Source organism: Canis lupus, chromosome 5 (genome assembly GCF_048164855.1).
Source record: "Canis lupus baileyi chromosome 5, mCanLup2.hap1, whole genome shotgun sequence".
Lineage (NCBI taxonomy): Eukaryota > Metazoa > Chordata > Mammalia > Carnivora > Canidae > Canis > Canis lupus.
The window spans coordinates 58,860,133-58,880,734 of NC_132842.1; the positions used below are offsets into that span (position 1 = coordinate 58,860,133).

General features: G+C 50.5%; 1 protein-coding gene across 6 annotated transcripts in view; it reads right to left on the reverse strand.

The window, feature by feature from the left end:
- Positions 1-20,602, reverse strand: part of NDRG4 (NDRG family member 4) — a 39,649-nt gene that overhangs the window by 14,599 nt on the left and 4,448 nt on the right. For all 6 annotated transcript variants that reach the window (XM_072826881.1, XM_072826877.1, XM_072826880.1 and 3 more), the window contains exons 2-3: positions 6,149-6,243; positions 2,100-2,144 (exon numbers count right to left, since the gene is read on the reverse strand). In XM_072826881.1, the coding sequence (XP_072682982.1) occupies positions 2,100-2,144; positions 6,149-6,220 (117 nt within the window). In that variant the 5' untranslated portion in view covers positions 6,221-6,243. The remainder of the gene's footprint in view (positions 1-2,099; positions 2,145-6,148; positions 6,244-20,602) is intronic.

The following is a 20,602-nucleotide window of genomic DNA, read 5'->3' on the forward strand; positions in this document are numbered from 1 at the left end:
GGCAAGGCAATCAACCTCTCTGAGCCTCCACACCTATAAATGGGAGAAGAGCTGTGCCGTCTGTGTAGGTAGCTGCAAGGATAACACGCAGTCCTCACACACCTCTGGAAAAGGATGAGCAAACTAAAGCATAGGGACATTAACTGTCCCACTCAGCTAGTAACCATGGAGTTTTACCAGCACCCTAGCACTCTGGGCCTTAGGTCACATGATTAAGAGTCGCAAATCCTTATCAGCCTATCTCCCAGTTGCCAGCCTCCTCCAAGTGCCTTACACGTGTCACCGTATTTTATCCTCTTAACATCCACTTTACAGACAAGGAAAATGAAGCACAGAGAGGTTCTGTAACGTGCCCAACATGACACAGAACCCAGAACCACACTCAGGCAGCCTGCCTCGGACTCCATGTGCTCTGGTGACCACACAGTCACAGAGAGCTTAGGAGCTGAGTGTCAGGCCTGGGGCATCGTCCCCCAACCCTACAAATATCCGGGGGGGTCCCAGCTTTCTTCACTGTACAAATAAGGCAGTGACGTGTGCTGGAGGTCACATGGCCCACAACTAGCAGGGACAGGCCTGGGACTCAGGTCTGTCTGGCTCTTGTCTGCCTTGCTCTCCTCCCCCTGAGATTGGCTGGGTCCATTGAGGCAAGGAATGAAAGAGGATAAAATCCCTGCCAGGTCTTGGCCCAGATAAGAGTCATCCATCCTCTTAGTGCTTTAAAAAAAAAAAAAAAAGCTAGCCTCTCTGCGGCACAGTGGAGTAGAGGAGTAGATGCCTTTTTACACATACTGCCCTTTACCAAGCAAAGGGTCCCAAACACTGCTGGCAGCAGTGCTGGGTTAGGTCCAGCCCACAGCTCCAGGATTTCCCTCTCCCCTTTCATGACCCCACCCCAGGTGTGTTTTGGGGGCTGGCAGTCAGCACTACTAGTCTGGTGGGTCCCACCTGGTGTCAGGCAGGGGCTGGCTGCTCCAAGATTTTATTTCCCCAGGCCCTCCTGGGGCAAAGGGGCTATTTATCCATATATTCCTGCCCTCATTTGAGTGGGTAGGACAAGAAGTCCCCCTTGAGGGGCCTGCTCTGATCTCTAGCTGGGCCTGGGGCGTCTCCTCCTTTCCCTCCTCCTGGGCTCCTGTCTATTGCCCAGACTCCTGGTCTCAGCTCCAGAGCCCTCTGTGTTTGGTGCTGGTGCTCCCCCACCCCCACCCCCGGGACATGAGCACGTGTGCACAGGCTGCTCTGAAGCCTCCTCTGGTGTCCTTGAAGGGGCACATGACCCAAGGCCTGAGGCATAGGCCTGGGATCTAGGTCCTTGCTGCAGCACTGTGTGCCTGGTGGTGGTGGTGGTGGAGGGGAGGAGCCTGTAGGCCACCCCACCTCTGGCGTCACCCCAGAGGTGTCCAGACAAGGAGGCTGGGGCTGTCATGGGGTTTGGAAACAGGAGACCAAACCAAATTAAAGTCAGGCCCCAGGAGAGGGTAGTTCCATCTAGCCAGGAGGAAGGTCCTAGAAGGGTCTGATTTTGTTCAGCAGGTTTTGACTGCCAGCAGGACTCTGTCTGGAACCCGCAGAGGTTCCCACTGTGTCTGCTGTCAGAAGTGATGTGTTCCAAGACCCGGAAATAAATGGCCAGGATGGGACTCAGAGGGAAGAAAAGGCTGGTCAAGGGAGTGAACTGATCACGCAGACGAATAGAAACAAAGAACAATTTCAATTTTCGCAAGGAATCTGGCATCAAACTAAAGAGGACACGGGTGTCCCGGCAACAGTTTCCATGGAAACAGGAGCTATTTCAGAGCACCAGCCCCGCTGGAGATTTTCCTCATTGGAGGAAAGTGCTGATTCAGATGACAGTATCCCATCTCCACCCCCCCACTTCAGCCCTGTTCAGGGAAGGAGCCAGGTCTCCACTAAGCAGGAGGCAGGCAAAGCTGCTGTGAACCACGGTGGGGGCAGGGGGCTGGGGGGAGGGAGGGATGGTGGTCCTGGAGATGCCAACCAGAAGGGCAGTGACCCTCCTCTGGGACCAGGCTGGGCAAGGTAAGGGGCTGGCCGGCTATTAGGCTCCTACCTTGGAAGGCCGAGCTGAGACCTACCTTCCAGTCTGTGTCCATAGCCAAGAGGAAGGTGTCGGAGTTCTCCTAAGGGAAGGCAAACAGAGAGGGTGCATGTCAGGCCCTGGCTGGCCCAGCAGGCTCACGGGGGTTCAGCCCCAAGCAGGCTCACTTGCTTTGTATCCCCATTCATTTTTAGGTTAACAGAAGCGACCCAGGGCTTCCCAGGCAGCAGGCCAGTTAAGGGCCCGGTGGATAAGCCTACGAGTAGCTACTCATTTCACTCTTACCTATTAATTTAAAATGTGAAGATTTCCATCTTACAGGTGGGAAGGGTGAGGCTTAGAGAGGTTGACTCACACAGCTAGGCAGTGGTGACAGCTCTGAAGCCAGATCCTTGCTGTCACCTTGCCCCACTGCTCCCTGCCCCCCAATACCCCCCAGCCATTGGGCCAAGGCTGCAGAGGCCGGGGAAGGAGGGCAGTGGTAGGCAGGACAACCGCACCCACTTTAGGGACAGGGGAGCTGAGGCCATGCAGCAGGGGAGCAACGCAGGGCTTTTCCAAGCTGCACAAAGGCTCTGCCTGGGCCTGTGGTGCCTCCCACCTTTCCAGACCTGCCCGCTTTGTGTTCTCAAAGCACAGATGTCCCCTGCTTCCAGGCTCATTTACCCCAAACAGTGGGCATCTTTGGTGCGCCGAGTCCCTCCTACTGGGCTGCAAGTGCCAGGCTGGCTGTGCCCTCTCCATAAAGCCTGGAATGGAGTGGGCTCCCCAAACCCAAACAGATCTGGATGAATAAGCCTGACTTTGCAAATGAGGGGAACTCAGCTCAGAAGCACCCACTGTTTGCAAGGCAGCAGAGGTGTGGAGTGGAAGGGGGCCCTAGAACTCCATGTGTGTGTCCTCTGTGGGTCTGGTCTAGGGAAGGCAGTCACGGCAGTGAGGGGGGTGGGGCAGCACATGTCCAGGACAAGCAGAGCTCCTGGGCCTCTGCCTTGTCTTCCACCGTGTCTGTCTAGAAACTTGTCCTCCCCTCCGCTCAGCTGTGACAAACGAGGCAGGCCACCTAGCTTCCGGGCCTCAACGTCCGTGAGGATCAAAGAGAAGTGCGGTGTCAGTTGTCACTCCTTTATACTCCTGCACTTGACTTTGTATGCTGCACAAGCTCCCTAAGGCTCTACCGAATAAATACACGGATAAATGAGACAATCAGAACAGGGGTGAGCTGCTAATGTACAAGAAGGAAGATGACCCCAAATCATGGGAGTAAAAGGGAAAAAATGAAAACCAGCAATTTAGATGTTTTACTCTCACAATAAGGAAAAGTTCAACCACCTGCTTTCTGGCAGTGGGGGTGGCGGGGGTGGTGGGAGAGGGAGACAGCACGAAAGGGTCTCACACTGCAAGAGGGAAGCCTGGTGTCCTGCAGCTGGGACTGTATCATACAGTGGCTGTCCTCTGGCCACACCTTCTGGCTCCTTCAGGGCCTGGGGGTTCTCCCTGGGTGTGGGAGGTGTCAGGGGGGAGAGGCTGCAGCCAGGCCACTCCTGGAACCTCTAAGAGAGGGGATGGGGGCTCAGGGAAGGGGACCAGGCTGGTTACTAATGAATCATCTCACCAGAAGATCATGCCCAAGTGGGGGAGGGCAGGGAAAGAGATGGGGAGATTGTTTATTCCAGAGGCCCTAAGGCTATAGAGAAGGAAGTGGTTTCTTTTGGAACAAAATCAACACAAACCATGAGGCAGATAATGGCAGGGTGCACTGTGTGCTCTCCATGTGCTGGGGACCCCCGGACGTGGGAAAGTCTCTGGAGGGGCAGGACCCCAAACCAACAAATGGCAGGAATGACACAAGCTAATACAGGGCCCCGGGAGGTCCTGGAAGGAGTACAGGAACCTTCGGAGGAAGACAGGTGGGAGAGAGGGCCCGGCTGGGAGGAGGCCCAGGAGCATGGGATGGAGGCAGAGGACCGGGATGCAGGCAGGGGGAGGAGGAGCAACAGCTCTCCCGGAGCCCTGGACACCTGGCGCCTGAGCCTCCAAAGGCAAGCGAGCCTGAGATGGTAAGAGCCCTGTGGGGTAAACACTGGGGTGCTATTTGCTCCTCACTCAGAATTTGCACAGACGGTTTATGAAGTCAGGGACACACACCCTCCAGCACTGCAGCTACACAAGGAGAATCAGGGGAATGGCGGGAAAGAGAATAGCTCTGGAAGGTGAAGCGCGAGCTCACCACAGTCTGCAGCCACCAGCACAGGGGCTTTGGGAGGTTGGGGACAGGGCTGTTATGCAGGCGGGACCAGGTCTGTGGCCAGGAGAGGAGAGAAGCTGCTGGGGACGCAGGGCTGAAGCGCAGACCTGGTGGGGACCTCTGGTCCTGTTGGAGTGGGATGAGGTGAGCGACAGCAAATGCACCCAACAGAAGGCAGGGCCAGGCTGCTGGTCAAGGTACCACACCACCAAGTCAGGGTGGGAGGGAAGGGGCACAGGGGCAGCTCTCAGGAGACGAGGGGAGGAAGGGCCAGGCAAGGCCATGGTGCCCTCTGTCTGTCCTCTGGGCCTCGCAGGGACATACAACAGCATACACCTGCAGGCGACACCTCCTCTGTGCAGCCGCTGCCTAAACCCACGCCTCAGCCCTAAAAACACTTCAATATTTTAATGTCCTGACCAGCAGCAGTACAAACACTAAAAGCAAGGGTTTTTTTTTTTGCCCAGAAGAACAAAAGCAAAAAAACCAAAACCCTCAAACAGGAAAACAAACAAAAATCCCCCCAAGCCACATATTAAAAATTCCAGGCTTTTTATAACAAAATTTAAAGTAATCAAAACACACAAAACTTTGTTTTTTAATATATATACACAGTACACGGCTGAAGCACCTTTGACTTTTCTCTCAAAATTTACATTTGTAAGAAAACACAGCCCACTGTGGTAACAATTTGGTGGGTGTGAACGTATGTACACATAGAGGTCTGTATGTTTTCCCCCACGGAGTAATAAAAAGGTACCTTCAGTTTGTTGATGCACTTTATAGGAGAGCTTTTCCAGGGAAAAGCCTTAGGGGCACCGTCCACTACTAAGCCTCACAAGCAGGCCAGTCTCTGCTTACCTCAGAAGGGTGGTAGTTGGGAGGAGGGACTTTTTCAGGAAGTTCTGGAAAACTTCCTTATTCTCAGGTGCATCCCAATCTGTGATGACCTGACCCCGCACTGAAAGCCTTCAGTGTGCAAGGCTGTGCTAGGCCCGGGGGAAGACTGGGAATAAAATGGCCAGGCTCTCTGTTAGGCCGTATCAGACCTAGTGTCAGAGGGGTGGGAGCACAACCTGCAAAGACCCGGGGGCCTGACACTCAAGGATTCTACAAGCAGTCCACCCACGGCTTTTCCTTGCAGAAAGGGTAAGGGAGGCCAGGTCAGGGGTCACCCACAAGAAAACGGGGTACAAACAATTGGAATCTAAAGCCTGGTGCCCAGGAGGGGGCTCTCTGGGACAAAAACAACAATCTCAAGTGCCTTTGTCCCACTGCTCCTGACAGCACCATGAAGAAAGAAAGGCCCTGCCTTTCCGCTGCTCTTCTGCTGCCCACTGGGGACCCCTGTGGGGATCCAGGGCCTCCCAGAACCGACGTTGAGTATCTTCCCCAGTAGCTCTGCGACCTTGACCAAGTGGCTTAACTTTCTGTGTCTCAGTCTTCTCATCACTGAGATGGGAATAACTCTCCTAAAGAGACTGCCCGGGATCCCTGGGTGGCGCAGCGGTTTGGCGCCTGCCTTCAGCCCAGGGCGCGATCCTGGAGACCCGGGATCGAATCCCACATCGGGCTCCCTGCATGGAGCCTGCTTCTCCCTCTGCCTGTGTCTCTGCCTCTCTCTCTCTCTCTCTCTCTGTGACTATCATAAATAAATTTAAAAAAAGAGAGAGAGAGACTCCCAGCCTCGGAGACAGCCCGCGCCCCCGCGGGGGAGGGGTCTGCGGGGCGCGGGAGGACTCGGGCGCGGCTCCCCGACCGGCCGCGGGCTCCTCCGCGAGGTTTCCTTCTTGGCCGCGAGGTGGCGCCCCCCGCCCGGGAGCGCCCGGGCCACTCACCAGCTCGGCGGCGTCCTGGCCCCGGAGCAGCGGCTTCTCCTCGGGGAATCGCAGCTCCTGCAGCCCGGCCATGGTCACGTCGTGGAGCAGGAGCCCTAGGGGAGGGCGGGGGAGGACGCGGGTTGGGCCCTGCTGCTGAATCTCCGGGTGGACAGGCGGGCAGGGGCACCGGCGAGCACACCCCGCAGCCGCCCCCCGCGCCCCGAGTGCAGGCCCCTGCGGGCCTGCGGCGTGGGGGGGCCCTCCGCAGGCGGGCGAGGCTCTTCTAAGACTGGCTCTTAAAAGTTAAAACACGTTCAGCAAGAAAGAAAAGAGAAAAAGCACCACAGGATGATCCTTAAAACAATGCCAGGGTGAATTCTGCACTTACTGAGCTGCAGAGAGATGATGTGGGGAGGTCAAATGCAGGGCGGGAAGCAGAGGGAAGCCCTCTGTGGTCGGAAGTGGACAGTGAGGGCCTGGAGGGCATGGCTGTCCGGGGGCCTGGGAGGAAAAGCCTGGGTGGGGATGGCCCTGGCAGTGGGGCAGTCTGTGTACAGTGAGGATGAAAGAGGCGGTGCCAGTTTAGGCCAGCCAGCAGCAGGGAGGGATGACCGCTCAACCCACAGCCAGCAGGTGATGGATCCCAGGCCCTAAAGGCTGGGTGTCCCTGGGAGACTGATGAGCTTTCAGTCTGAACTTCAAGAAAGGGTTCTCCGTGCACATGTGTGTATGCGTGCACGCCTGTGTGTGCTTGGAGGAGCCCGTGGTGGGGGCGGGGGAGGCGGAGATGATCTGTGTAGCCTGGCATTGCCATCCTCACTTGGATTTTAGGACAGAATAGATTAGAATGTACCAAGAGAAAAAGCAGCCAAGGAGGTGAACTGGAAGTCCGTAGAATTAACACTGACCAATAAATACGCGAAAAAATTTTAAGGCTCACTAGATGTCAAAGAAATTCAAATTAAAACACGATGCTTCCCCCCCCCCCCCCCCACCGAACTGGCAGAGTCGGCAGTGCTGGCAGTGATGCACCCAAAATGGCACTTCTCTTACTGCTCGTGGGTGTATAAACTGCTACCTCTTTCTGGAGGGCAGTTTGGCAAAATGAATTAAAGTAATTTAAAAAGGTTCATGTTCTTGGATTTAGCAAGCCTCTCCCTGGAAGAAATTTCCTAAGGAGGCCAGAGAGGGCACCTATTGATTTACCTGTAAGAATGCTCACCACAATGCCTTTTAAAATAATAATAAACTTGAAAAAGCTAAATGTCCATCCATAGGACATGAGACAAACTGTAGGTCAGTCACTTGTAAACGATTATGTAATAACACGGGGGAAATGCTTGTGTCCTCATAAATGGGAAAAGAAGTTATAAACCACACAGTATCACTGAGATTACGAAATAGGAGTAGCTCCACAACAGACAAGCCTAGGAAGATGTACACCATAAAGGTCATAGGTGTCCTTCCCAGGCAGAGGACTGAAAACCAGGCTATGCGACCTGAAATCTAGAAAAACCAACATTTTTAAAGACTATATGAGGATCACGATCATTCCTTCTTCTTGCAAGCATTTCACTGCTCGCAAAGTACTTTCCTTGCACTATTTCACATCGCCCCTGAGGGAAGCACAATGGGGAAACCAAGAAGTTCCGTGGCGTGCCCAGATAGGGTCTTGGGATTCCTATCTGGGTCCAGTGCTCACTCTATGGCACCACAGCTGCGTGACCTGGAAGGATGGATTGCTCTCCTTCCTCTCATTCGATTGTCCTCCCTCAATTCTATTTTAGTCTTTTTAGGGGTAAAGCCCTTGACTTTCCCTTCTGCCCCTGAATCCCACCAGCTGGTTGATCAGAAGGCGCCCTCTGCCCCACCCTGCGCCTGCCCGTCCCTTCTCCCCGTGGAAGGCCCAGGGACTGCAGAGTGGGCACAGTGGCCCTTGGGACCCAAGGGCGAAGGGAATCATCAGATGGAACCTGTTTCTGTGGCAGAATGTCAGGACACCGGCGGGGGGGGGGGGTGTCTCCAGACCTTCCCCGGGCTTCCTTCCCTCCTGTGAGAAGCAGGAAGCATCAGTCCTCCAGAGTATTAGGAAGACAGTGCCTCAAGATGTCATGGGGTCTCCACCTGAGTCTAGTTTAAGATTTAGATGTGCTGAGGGTAGACTGGGGGCTGTTGGCCGCCCAGGCCTCATGGAAGGCTAAGAGAGAGTTCTGCAGGGCCCCCCTAGGAGAGCCTCACCCCCAGCATGAACAGGCCAGGCCAGAAGGTCCCTGCCCACTCAGCCCCCCACCCAGGCCCCGCAGCTCTGTGCCACGCTGGAGAGGCTCTTCCCAGTGGTTTCCGGGGAAACCAGCTAACACAGTGCAGATGGGCTGTATTTTTAGAAAGGCATCCTCTCCCCTCCCCGGTTCCCTTCCATCCTTTCTCATGTGTGCACACTCCTTCATCCACCCGGTTGAGGGGGGAGGGCTGAAAGAACCCCCCCCCCCCGAAAACTCTTCCCCCATTAGGACTTTTTTTAGCTGCAGTCTCTCTGAATAACCAACTCAATTAAACCGCCTGGCAGCACTGGGGTGTCCCCACCCTCACCCGGAGCCTGTTATGAAACCACTCTGGAGACCACCCTCCCCAAGGGTGGTGCTATTGAAAGGGCTGAGGGTGGGCAGTGCCGGGACAGATGGCCCGTGATGGAGGGGGCGGTGGGGACAGGGTTGGGAAGAAACCTCATAATCCAGAGAGCCAGGAATGTCGGGAATGTCGCAGCCTGCAGAAGACACAGGCAGCCCAAGGCCCAGCAGGGGGTGATGTGGGGCTTCAGAACAGACATCCCCACAGGTCCAGCATAGAAGGTTCCTCCTAGGAAATTTAGGGTTTAGAAAAAAAAAAAAAGCAGCTAGATGCTAAGTTGAAGGAAAATGAGATTCCTTATCAAATCAACACATTGTACACCTTAAACGTACAGAATGTTAAACAGTAATTCTATCTTCATAAAGCTGGGGAGGGGGAGAGAGATTTCTATCAACCTCCTGCAAAGAAGCCGGGTTCAGGTGGCACAGGGTAGAGAGGGGTGGGAGAGGGGAGTGGGTGACCCCAGGGATCTGGGAAGCAACAGTGATGGCTCTTCTCACCCTCCTATTCTTTCTCCCCTCAGGCAACCTAGTATGTTAGATCCAAACAAGCTTGGGATTATTCTTCTGCTTTCTCGGGGCTTAGGAGTCACTGGAACCCTGGCCGGTATTTCTTCTGTGTCACTTCTCTGAGGCACAATGGGTATCACACACAGTGCAAGTGTCCCACTCACAGTGAGTGAGATTTTGGGTAAATCACTGAAAGGATGTTATCTGTGAAGCAGGAGCATGGGTGATCCTCTGCCCACTTGGGAGGTGCACCAGACAATGGGCAGGAAGATGCCTTTGCAATGGAAGCTTTCGGTACCCATTTGATGAGACAAAGAACTTAACACAGGTGACTGGGGGCTTCCTTGACCTCCTCTGCATATTTAAGGCAGCTCAGAGCTCTTTTCTTGCTGTCATTTGCTCGAGGAAGGATCCAACCTAGTGGCAGAGGCCACACTGATGTTCGTAATAGAGGGCAATGCGGCCTCTTTGCCTGCATGACAGGGACATGTCACAGTACAAGGGGATCTGGGAGTGGACAGGGTCTCCTAAGCAGTACAAATGTGGGTGCTTCTTTCAGAGGAGGTTTGTTTCTTTCAAATTACTTTTGGTTCCTGTTTTGTGCTTCCTTCCATGTGACTCTATGCTGAGGCCTGGGCCATGTAAACCCTTGGATGTGTTAGGGTTAAAAATATAAGTGATTAGGGTGCCCAGGGTGCTCGGTTGGCTAAGCAGTTAAGCATCTGAATCTTGATCTCAGCTCAGGTCATAATCTCAGGGTCATGAGATTGAGCCCTGCCCCAGGCTTTTAGTCTGGTTAAGATTCTCTCCCTCCCTTTGCTCCCGCCCTTCAAAAAAAAAGACATACATGTGCAAGTGATTACTATGGTCATTCTTGAAATTATTCAATATATTCATATTATTCAGTATGTCAGTTAAACTGATCGACAGTAGTGACCCACTCTAGTAAAGCAACTGCTGAATGAAAGCACTGCTCAGACACTGGAAGGGAATGTCTTGGAAATATACTGTGGGGATCTTTGCTCTCTCAGCAACTAAGGACTCCAACCAGTGTTTAGTGTCCAGGAGCCAGAGAGGAGAAGGGTGCTGTGCAGGGACAGTGCTTCCCCCCGCCCCCAACACCCATTGCTGTGCCACTGAGCAGCATGGGAACTGCAGCCAAAGAAAGGCAAGACAGAAAGAGAGTGAAGTTAGTATATGGGAGAAACTATATGGGGCACCAGACCCCACGGGACAAGAAGAAACTGTACTGAGAGAAAAGAGGCGGGATTGTGAAATGGTTCATATTCTGTCAACTACAAGAGTGATGGAGCCTCTGGCAGGTCACGGTCAAGGTCATGGTCCAAGGTGCCCTGTGTATGCTGCTTTCCTGAAAGTCCCGGTTGTGAGGTCCCCTTACTATGGGAAAAGCCACAAGCAAATGAAATAAGCTGCAACCAGGAGCAGAGTCAAACTGGGCCTGGCCGATTCCACCCTCTGGGAAGGGTCTCTGCACAGATAACAAATGGCGAATGACATTGCAGAGGGCAGCACAGGACTCCTTCAAGCCTGTGCACCCAAACACCTTTCCATCTTTCCACCCTCACCACACCAGCACCATGGTTTGAAAAGAATCCCCAGAAATGAGGAATTCAACTTCCAGATGCACTCCATTGGGAGTCTGGCACCTTATAGATAGCTGGTCCCTTCGGTCACTCTCCCTGTCCCTATCCTGACCTCAAATGGCTGGGGCAGCACCAGAGGGTGGAGCTGGGGTGAGGACTAGACCTTCCTTCATTATCCCCCCCTTCACAGGCCAGAAAACAAGGAAGGCACAAGGTGGGAGTGACTGGTGGCAGATCTGGGAAGAGAACCCAGAGCCTCTGCTCATAAAGCCATACTCCATGTGTATCCTGCCTCCCTTGGCAGGCGTACACAGGGCATATCACTTTTTGCTGGCTCAGCCTTTACCTCTTATCTCTCATGTTGGCCCCTTGGTTTACGCCCAGCCTGAACCAGACCAGATTTCCTGTTTTCTTCCTGATTTGAGTCTATGAATTCCCATCTCTCCACAACTACCGTCACTCTGACAACACACACACATACACATCTTTCCAGCACATTCCACTGTGCTTCTTCCAGTGCTTAAGGCAGCCATATGTGGATGCTGACACTCATAGCTAAGGATCCCAGCTGACTCCTTGGGCACATTCTACCCACAGCAAGCACATGCCTTTGTTTGGGCTGCTCCCTGCAACCGCAGTGCTTTTCCCCATCGTATACCCACATGACAACAGAACCAATCACTAATATTTTCTGCTGGCCCTTAATAGGTTTTGTTGAATGAGATGAATGAATGACTGATTCTTCACTTAGATTTCAAGTATCAAAAGACTGATAGCATTCAGGGCTGGTGAGGTTGTGGGGAAATAGCACAGAGTTTTATATACTGTTGGCTGGATTGCAGTGAGTTCAACTTTATTTGGAGGGGAACTTGGTAGTTTATAGAAATGCAAATATCTGTAAACTCTACAAAGTCTATCTTTAGGTATTTATCCCAATCACAGGACACACTATGAGGCAGTGTGTGCAAGGATGCACTGTTTGGAATAGTAAAAAAAAAAAAAAAAAGTGGAAACAGTCCAAATGAATGTCAAGAGAATGGGACATCTACACCTGGAGCATCAAAGCCATTTAAAATATGAGGGATTTCCATATTTCTTTTTTTTTTATTTATTTTTATTTATTTATGATAGTCACAGAGAGAGAGAGGCAGAGACACAGGCAGAGGGAGAAGCAGGCTCCATGCACCGGGAGCCCGATGTGGGATTCGATCCCGGGTCTCCAGGATCGCGCCCTGGGCCAAAGGCAGGCGCCAAACCGCTGCGCCACCCAGGGATCCCCGATTTCCATATTTCTATTGAAATAGGGAAAGCATTCTAAAATATGCAGTTAAGATAAAAAAGATATCGCAGAATATTAAGTATTAAACAAACCCATTTAAGCAAAACATATATGCACCACAGGTCCATATATTTGCAAATTAAAATAAAAGCCCTCACATGATTCAGGGGAGCTGCAACAGTGCTCATATGGGTTTGGAAGGATATAGCAGATTTTTATTCTACCAGCAGATTTGATCAGATCTAAGATATCACTGATTGTAACTCAAATTAACATTTTATGTACCCATAAAAGAGAAAAAAAAAAAACACTGCCAATTAAGACATAACACGTTATGCCCCCTTTTAACTTATTTTGAAAGAATTTCAATCTTATAGAGAAATTGAAGAAAAAACAAAGCACAGAAATTTCCCACATACCCTTCACCCAGCTTCCCCTAATGCTATCATGCTATAAGACCAAAACACAACCAGAGGAAGCAGGAAATAAAACACTGATACAATAGAGTTATCTACAGGCCTTACATGAATCTCATCAGTTTTCCCAATAATGTCCCAATCCAGGATCCATGTTGCATTTAATCGCCATAGGGCTGGGGACAATTCTTCACTCCTCTGTCTTCGACAAAGTCCTCCGACATTGACACTTTTGAGGAATACTGATGGGTTAAATCTACAGAATGCTCCTTAGTTTGGGTTCATCTGTTGTTTCCTCATGATCAGAGGGAGGTTATGCATTTTTGGCAAGAATAGAACAGATGCTGTGTGCCTTTCTCACTGCATCCAATCAGTAAGCAGGTGATGTCAGTCTATTTTATTTCTGGGGATGCTGCCCTTGATCACTTGATTAAGGTAGTGTCTGCAGGTTTCTCTACTCTATAGTTAGTATTTTTCTCCTTGTGATTAATCAATATCTTGTGGGAAGATACTTTGAGAGTATGCAACCTCCTGTTTCTTATCATACTTTCCCCACTAATTGCAACCATGGATGATTCGTGCCTACCAGTAATAACTATCCTGTCTTCTTTTTTAAAAAAGATTTTATGTTTTTATTCATGAGAGATAGAGAGAGGCAGAGACATAGGCAGAGGGAGAAGCAGGTTCCATGTGGGGAGCTTGATGTGGGACTCGATCCCAGGACCTAGGATCATGACCCGAGCCAAAGGCAGACACTCAACCACTGAGCCACCAGCAGGTACCCCCTGTCCTATTTTCTTAATGGCATTTTCTATCATCCCTTCTGCATTTATTAATTCAAGTTCTCCTGTGAGAAACAGCTGTCCTTTCTCCTCCACTTATTTATTCAATTATTCATTTACATCAGTTTGGATTATGGAAACTTATTCTATTCAATGGGTTATAATCCACTCCTATCATTACTCTGTTGTTTCAACTACGTCAGATTTGGCTATTGGGGATTCCTCCAAGTTGGGTTCTTTTAGAACCACCCGCAACTTTTGAGTAGTTTCTAATTTTCCAGTCCCTTATGATGTTTGAAACTCATATTTTCTCTGCTTGAATCCTGGAATCAACCCCTTCTCCAGGGAGCCAAGTTTCTTTGTATTGCATATTACTGTTTAGAAACCAAGATCTGGGTACTATGTATGCTCATTGTCATTGGGGTGCCACTGTTCTAGGCTGTCTCAACAGGCAGAGTTAGAATATGTATGTAAGTATACTAACACATACACACGTCTACAACCATCTGTGTGTGTACATAAATCTGAAATTGATATTGATACATTTGATTCCAATTTACCACAGGCTTTTTAAAAAAGAAATCTTTAAATTCTTTTTTTTTAAGTAGGCTCCATAGCCAACATGGAGCTTGAACTCATGACCCTGAGACTGAGTCACATGCTCAAAAACTTTCTAGTTTTCCCTCTTTCTAATTTTTTCTGCTGTGATAAGAAAACTGGCTTTCATTATCCATAATACTTATGCTTATTTGTTCATTCCTCACATACACAGAAAGTAATTTTAGAACTGATGCTCCTATAATGAGTTCTTATTGGTCAAAACTTTTTGTACTTTAATTATGTTTTTGGACTTTACTCTTTTAGACTTATACCTGAATTTTTAAACTTTTTTTTTTGAGAGGGGGAGGGGGAGAGATAATCTTAAGCAGGCTCTGTGCTGGGCGTGGGATCTCACAACCCTGAGATCATGACCTGAGCCAAAATCAAGAGTAGGCTGCTTAACAGATTGAGTCACCCAGGCACTCATAGACCCAGATTTTTAAAAGTATCTATCACTCTTATAAATTGAAAAGGAACATACACATGAGATAAATTGTTTAGGATCTTCCTAAAACTTCTCTACATTCAGGGTCTGATGCCCCTGAATCACTCCGTCTTGAAGTTGTTGCTGCCTGCATGCTTTTCCACAGTCCCGGCTCCTCTGACATCAGGTGTGCTGGCGGTGCCCCATTCCCACCAGGGCTCCACTACTGTCTCCAGGATTTCCCTCCGAGCCTCAAACTCAGAGATGCTTGAGGCAGCAATGACAGTGCTGCTGAGCCTGCCTCACCAACACAGACTGCATTTTAGATGTTAAAGTGTGAAAAAGTTATGCATCTCAGAGTTGACATAATAGAGCTCTTTCATAAAATTTCCTTCTACTGAGGTTCAGCACCAACGTGGGAGCGCTGTTTCTTAGTACAACATGGCCCCAGGGATTAAACATAGACATCATAAACCTCCAACCCGCAGACCAGGACCAAGGAGAGATGGAACTAGAATCCCAGTAACACATCTCTGTGGGCAGCTGCATAGGGAACCAGTAAAAAAGTCCCACTGTGGCAGAGACTATTAATTCTGTTCTCCCCTTCTTCTTTAGGAATAAATACATCCCCAAGGGACGCCTGGGTGGCTCAGTGGTTGAAGCATCTGCCTTCAGCTCAGGGCATGTTCCCGGAATCCCAGGATCAAGTCCCACATCCAGCTCCCTGCAGGGATTCTGCCTCTCCCTTTGCCTATATCTCTGCCTCTCTGTGTCTCTCATGAGTAAATAAATAACATGTTAAAAAAAAGAATACATTTCCACATTTTCCTTTCTTTTTTAAACTTGGTATCCATCCATCCACCTATCCATCCATCATTCACTTAATTAAAGTATGTTCCACACCCAATCTGGGTTTAAACGCAGACATCAAGACTCTGACATCAAGAGTTGCATGCTCTACTGACTGGGCCAGCCAGGAGACCCTACATCCCTACATTTTAGATGCACATGTGTATTATGGGAATAAAAGTTATTGGCCACATGACAACATTCTGCCAGTAAGATGTAAATGGAAGCATGTGACTTAAAAGGAGGAGACATGCCATTCTTCAATCCATCCTCCTTCCTGCTGGCAGGAATACAGATGTGATGGTGGGAGCTTCAAGGGCCATTCTGGGTCCTGGGTGGGGGTATCGTAAGGAGTCTAGGTACTGGAGAATCATGAAGCCATGATTCTGAATGGCCTATCTTTAGACTGTTTATAAAAGAGGGAAATACACTTTTATCTTAATATATTATCTTGGTTTTTCTTTTGTTCCATATTATTGAAACGATCTAAATGTGGGGCATTTTTCTTGGAGGCCCACGCAAACATGCTGAAGGAGTGGAAAGCAAGGGAAAGGAAAGGGGTAACCCAAGAGAAACCAGGAGAAAGCTAGAGCTCGGCCAGAACTTGCAGCTTCCACTCCCCTGTGGGCAGCACAATCCACGAGGCAATCCTTTCCGTTAGCTCTTCGACAAATGGGCCCAGCCCCCCCCCCCGCCCCCAGTAACTGTGCTGATATGGGTAACCACGACTGACCTAATTAGTTAAAAAGCCGAGTCTGGCTTTTTTTTTTTTTTGCCACAGATTCTGTGTATTTGCCTCATTTGGCAAGTTTCCCAGAAACGAATATATACTTGTCCTGGATCTTTGTACAAGACTCAAAGAGGTAAGCTAAGGCAACAAGCCTTGTTCAGCTCAGGGGTCTGTAATGTGGCCTGAATTAAAGACAGAGGAAGCAGCGTTCTTGCTGGGCATCTGTTCACAGGAAGCCCCTATTCCTCTGAAGTGCTGTAACGCATCAGCGTTGGCAGGAACACCACTCACCTAGTAGAGGACTCACTCCAAGCGGCTCTCAGAGTCTTCCTGCCTCAAACACAATGTCTCAGAAGAGGCCCTGTGTCAGGACCCACTCAGCACCCAGGTCCCTTCTATTCGGAAGGGCACCGGCTTCCTTTTGGGAAACATCCCCCCTGCTCCACTGCCAATCCAGGTGGTTCAGGCAGGGATAACCAACCCCCCCCAGGCGTGGCCAAGTGGCTCAGATGGAAGAAGTCCCTCCTTCATTCACCCACCAGATACTGACTGAGCACCTATTATGTGCCAGGCACTGTTCCAGGACCGGCGATGTACTGCTGACCATTACAGACAAAATGTCCTGCCTTTGTGGAATTTTCTAGTAGAGGCAGCAATCAACAAGTCTAAGTATATGGTGTGTCAGATGTGCCAAGTTCGATAGAGGAAGCAGTGTCAGAGAAGGGGCTAGACAGCAAGCTGGGGGCTGCGTTCTGAAATGGGGCATGGAGGTGAGGGAGAGGGTCCAGAGGGCAGGTGTGGAAGGGCACCGAGGGCAGAGAGAAGCGCAGAGGCTGTGAGGCAGGCATTTGCCTGTTCAGGTCCATGCGAGGAAGCCAGTGTGGCTGGAAGAGGGGTGGCGGGGAAGGACCTGGGGACAGAGAGATTAGGGCAGGAGCATCAGATCCTATTCTGCCTCGAATGTTATTTAAAAAACTCTGGTTAAAAAAAAGAAAAAAGAAAAAAGAAAAAAGAAAAACTCTGGTTTTTCTCTGAGTGGGGTGCCCTGGAGGGTTCTGGCACTTGAAAAACTTCCTCCACCTGCTCTGTGTGGTCCAGATGTGGGGGTGGAAACAGGAAACAGGTGGAAACAGGGAGACCAGTTGCAAAAACCCAGAAGAGACTTGACAGCTACAGTGGAGAAGTGTTCAGATTCTGGGTGCATCCTGAAGGCGGAGCTGTGGGCCAGCAGGTATGAGGCATGAGGGGGGGACAAGAGTCAAGGGTGACTTGGGTTTTGCTTGAAGCTGTTGGAGGAAGAGAGCTGGGAAGAAGAGGCTGGGGAGGGGCAGGCTTAGCCTTGGGCAGGTAGAGTGGCAAATGTCTGGGCTGCGGACTTTGGGCACAGTGCCCAAAGTCATGAGACTGGATGGGGCCAGCCAAGGGGTGAGTGAGCCCAGAGAAAGGAGAGGAGGGGAAAGCTGTGAGGCTGGAGGGCGGGGAGAGCAGTGGTGAGGGCTGGAGGGTGGGAACCAGGTGGACACAACAGAGGGCCCGCTCTCAGAGACATACAGGGAGGCCTGTGAGCTCCAGGCAGGACCAGGTCTTTGCTGGCCTCCCTGGGGAAGAGAGACTCTTCACTGAGGTGACGAGGAGGATGGTCTACGAGCCAGCAGCTGCCTCGCCATCTCAAGGCACAATCTCGAACCCAACCAACTCAAAGACCTGAACAAGTAGGAGTGGTGGGGTTGGGGGTGGGCGAGTCTGGTGGCCCATGTGCCCTGGGTCCACCATGCTGCACAGACACCCCCAAATCCCCTCTGTGTTCAGTTTCTGCAGTCAAGATGTCAGCATCTTCTCTCCCACATGGCCCAGCACCCACCCATCCAGCTAGCCTTACACGGGGCTAGCCAGGTCCAGCGTTGGGCTGGAGGGCTCACAGGCTTGGAGGCAGGACTCCCCACCACACTCCAATGGCAACATCATGGTCCACTCCAGCTGCTCAGGGCGTTTCCAACCCTGAACATCCTAGGGCCTACGACCCTCCTGGATGACCACTTGGGATTGCAAGGGACTTCCACTATACGTCCACTATACGTCCCCTCTACCCTATCCTAGTATGCTGAAGAAAACTCTGGAGCTGGTCAGGGCTTTGGAGCAGTGGGCTTAGAGTTCTCACCGTAGGCAGGAGGAAATGCAGGAGCAAGGGCTCAGGGTGTGACAGACGGGATTCTCCAGGCAACCCGACGGACAACCGGCCAGCCTCACTGTTCCCCTCCCAGGCCCTGAGCCCCAACAGGCCATCTCTACTCCTGAATACCAACATGAGAAGGATGCTTAAAAGCTACTTCTGGGGGATCCCTGGGTGGCTCAGCGGTTTCGCGCCTGCCTTCGGCCCAGGGCGCGGTCCTGGAGTCCCGGGATCGAGTCCTGCGTCGGGCTCCCGGTGTGGAGCCTACTTCTCCCTCTGCCTGTGTCTCTGCCTCTATCATAAATAAATAAAAATAAATCTTTAAAAAAATAAATAAATAAAAGCTACTTCTGGCACTCTTAAGCCTGGCCCCTGGACTAGGCTATCGGGAAATGGTCTCCGTGCAGAAAAAGGTCCTGGCTATAAACCACAGACTTGGCTGTGGAACCCCCCGGTCTAGGGAGATGACATCCCAGAAATATTCCCCCTGTCCCCTCCAAGGAGGCTGGGTACCCCCATCACACCCAAGACAAGGTGTATCAGCAGGCACACTTGCCCTGCCATGTCTCTCCTGAAAGGTGAGCTGAAAAAGCCCTTAGGTCCTCAAAGGTATTTGTTATAGGGCTTAAGAGCTAGGATCGTTCTGGCTGGAGTGTACATCCCATCCGTGGTTTGGAGTTTAGCCCACTTGCGGATTAATGCAAACGAGAGCTCTTCCGTCACCACGCAGAGACCAGGTTTGTGTCAATGTTTATGTGACACGCTTAAGCTGACAAAACAGCATCACAGTGCTCTCTCAGCTGACCCCTGTGGGCTCACGGGCTCAGCCCGAGGTCACACGGCCAGGGCTGGTGGTAACCAGCTTTCCAGACCCCAAGCCCATGGTCTGTCCCCTTGTCTGTGCTGCCAGCCCCCGCGGAGGCAGCGAATCTCACCTGCTGACACCCCGGAACTGGGTTCCTGGGCCGCTGTAACAAATCACCACAACCTGGGTGGCCTCAAACAAGACCTATTTGTTGTCTCATGGTTCTGGAAGTCAGAAATCCAAACTCCACTGCACCAGGCAGAAATCAATGTGTTGACAGGACCACTTCCTCTGGTTCTAGGGGAGAATCTATTTTCTGTCTTGCCCAGCTTCTAGAACTGTGTTCCTTGATCCATGGTCCTCTTCAAGGCTAGCATCGTGCAAGGGAAGCTTCTTCCTGCAGGCATCTGCCTCCTCCTTCTGTGCTCTGCTAGACTCCCCCTCTGCTGCCCCTTTGTAAGGATACACGTGGTTGCATTTAGGGCCCATCTAGCTAATCCAGGACAATGATCCCATCTCAGGTGCCTTAACCTAATCACACCTGCAAAGTCTCTTGCCTGAAGTAACATTTACAGGTTCTAGAGGTTAGGATCTGAGTATGTTTGGGGTTTGTTACTCAGCCTAGTGCACCCCCTCCCCATTGGTCTGCAGCCCTTTGTGTGTCCTGGTGACTTTCCTCCTCCCTCCACTCAGGGAAAGCCCACTTCAATATCCACCTTGAAGGACTGCTCCACGCTCAAGTTTTCCAAGAAGACACCCCCCTCCATAGCACTGGGCTGTAGCTCTTCCTCAGAGTTCCCATGGGGTTGATTTCATCAGAATCCCAGCAACAAGCGCGTTCCCCTCTGTGTTTGTTCATTTTTAGTTTTTAAAAATAGAACTTGAGTTTCATGTAACACACATTCACTGGGAAAAGTCAGAGACACAGAAGAGGAAAAAGAAGTAAAAAGCACATATAATCCCTAAGTTGCCAAAGGAAAGCACCGTTAACATTTTTACTTATGTTCTTTCATCTTTTTTCACCGCTCATCAATATGCTGAATAAGGATTTTTCTGAAGACAAAAAGAAAAACAAAAAACAAAAACAAAAACACACGGTTTTGAAACATATTTTTGGACTCCGGAGCAGATATCCTGGTTCAAATTCCAGCTAGCCACTTACCATCTGTGTGACCTTGGGAAGGTTACTTAACCTCTCTGTGCCTCACTGACCTTATTTACAAAAAGGAGGAAACAATAGCATATCCCCTGTAGGATTGTTAGGATGATGAGTTAATATATTGAAAGCACTCAGGATGGTGCCTGGCACATGGCAAATGCCATACAAATGTGAGCTGTCATCACTGTTGTTATTATTAGATAAATAAGGGAATGTTGGTTCATGTGGCTAAATCACCTCTGGTAGCATAATCTGCAGCTGCTGGGGTTTCCTGGTATGACGGTACTTGCATTAATTTAACCTCTTCTGCTGTTAGGCATTTAGATTGTTCCAGGGTTTTTTCTTCATCTTCTATAAACAACTATGAGATAAACATCCTTGAACACCTCTGCACACATCTTTATTTGTTCCTAAAAATTTAACTGCTGAGTCAGAGATCACACATATTTTTAAACTTTTGAAACATCATTGCCAACCTGCCCTTCAAAAAAGTTGCACCAGTTTACCCTACGCACAC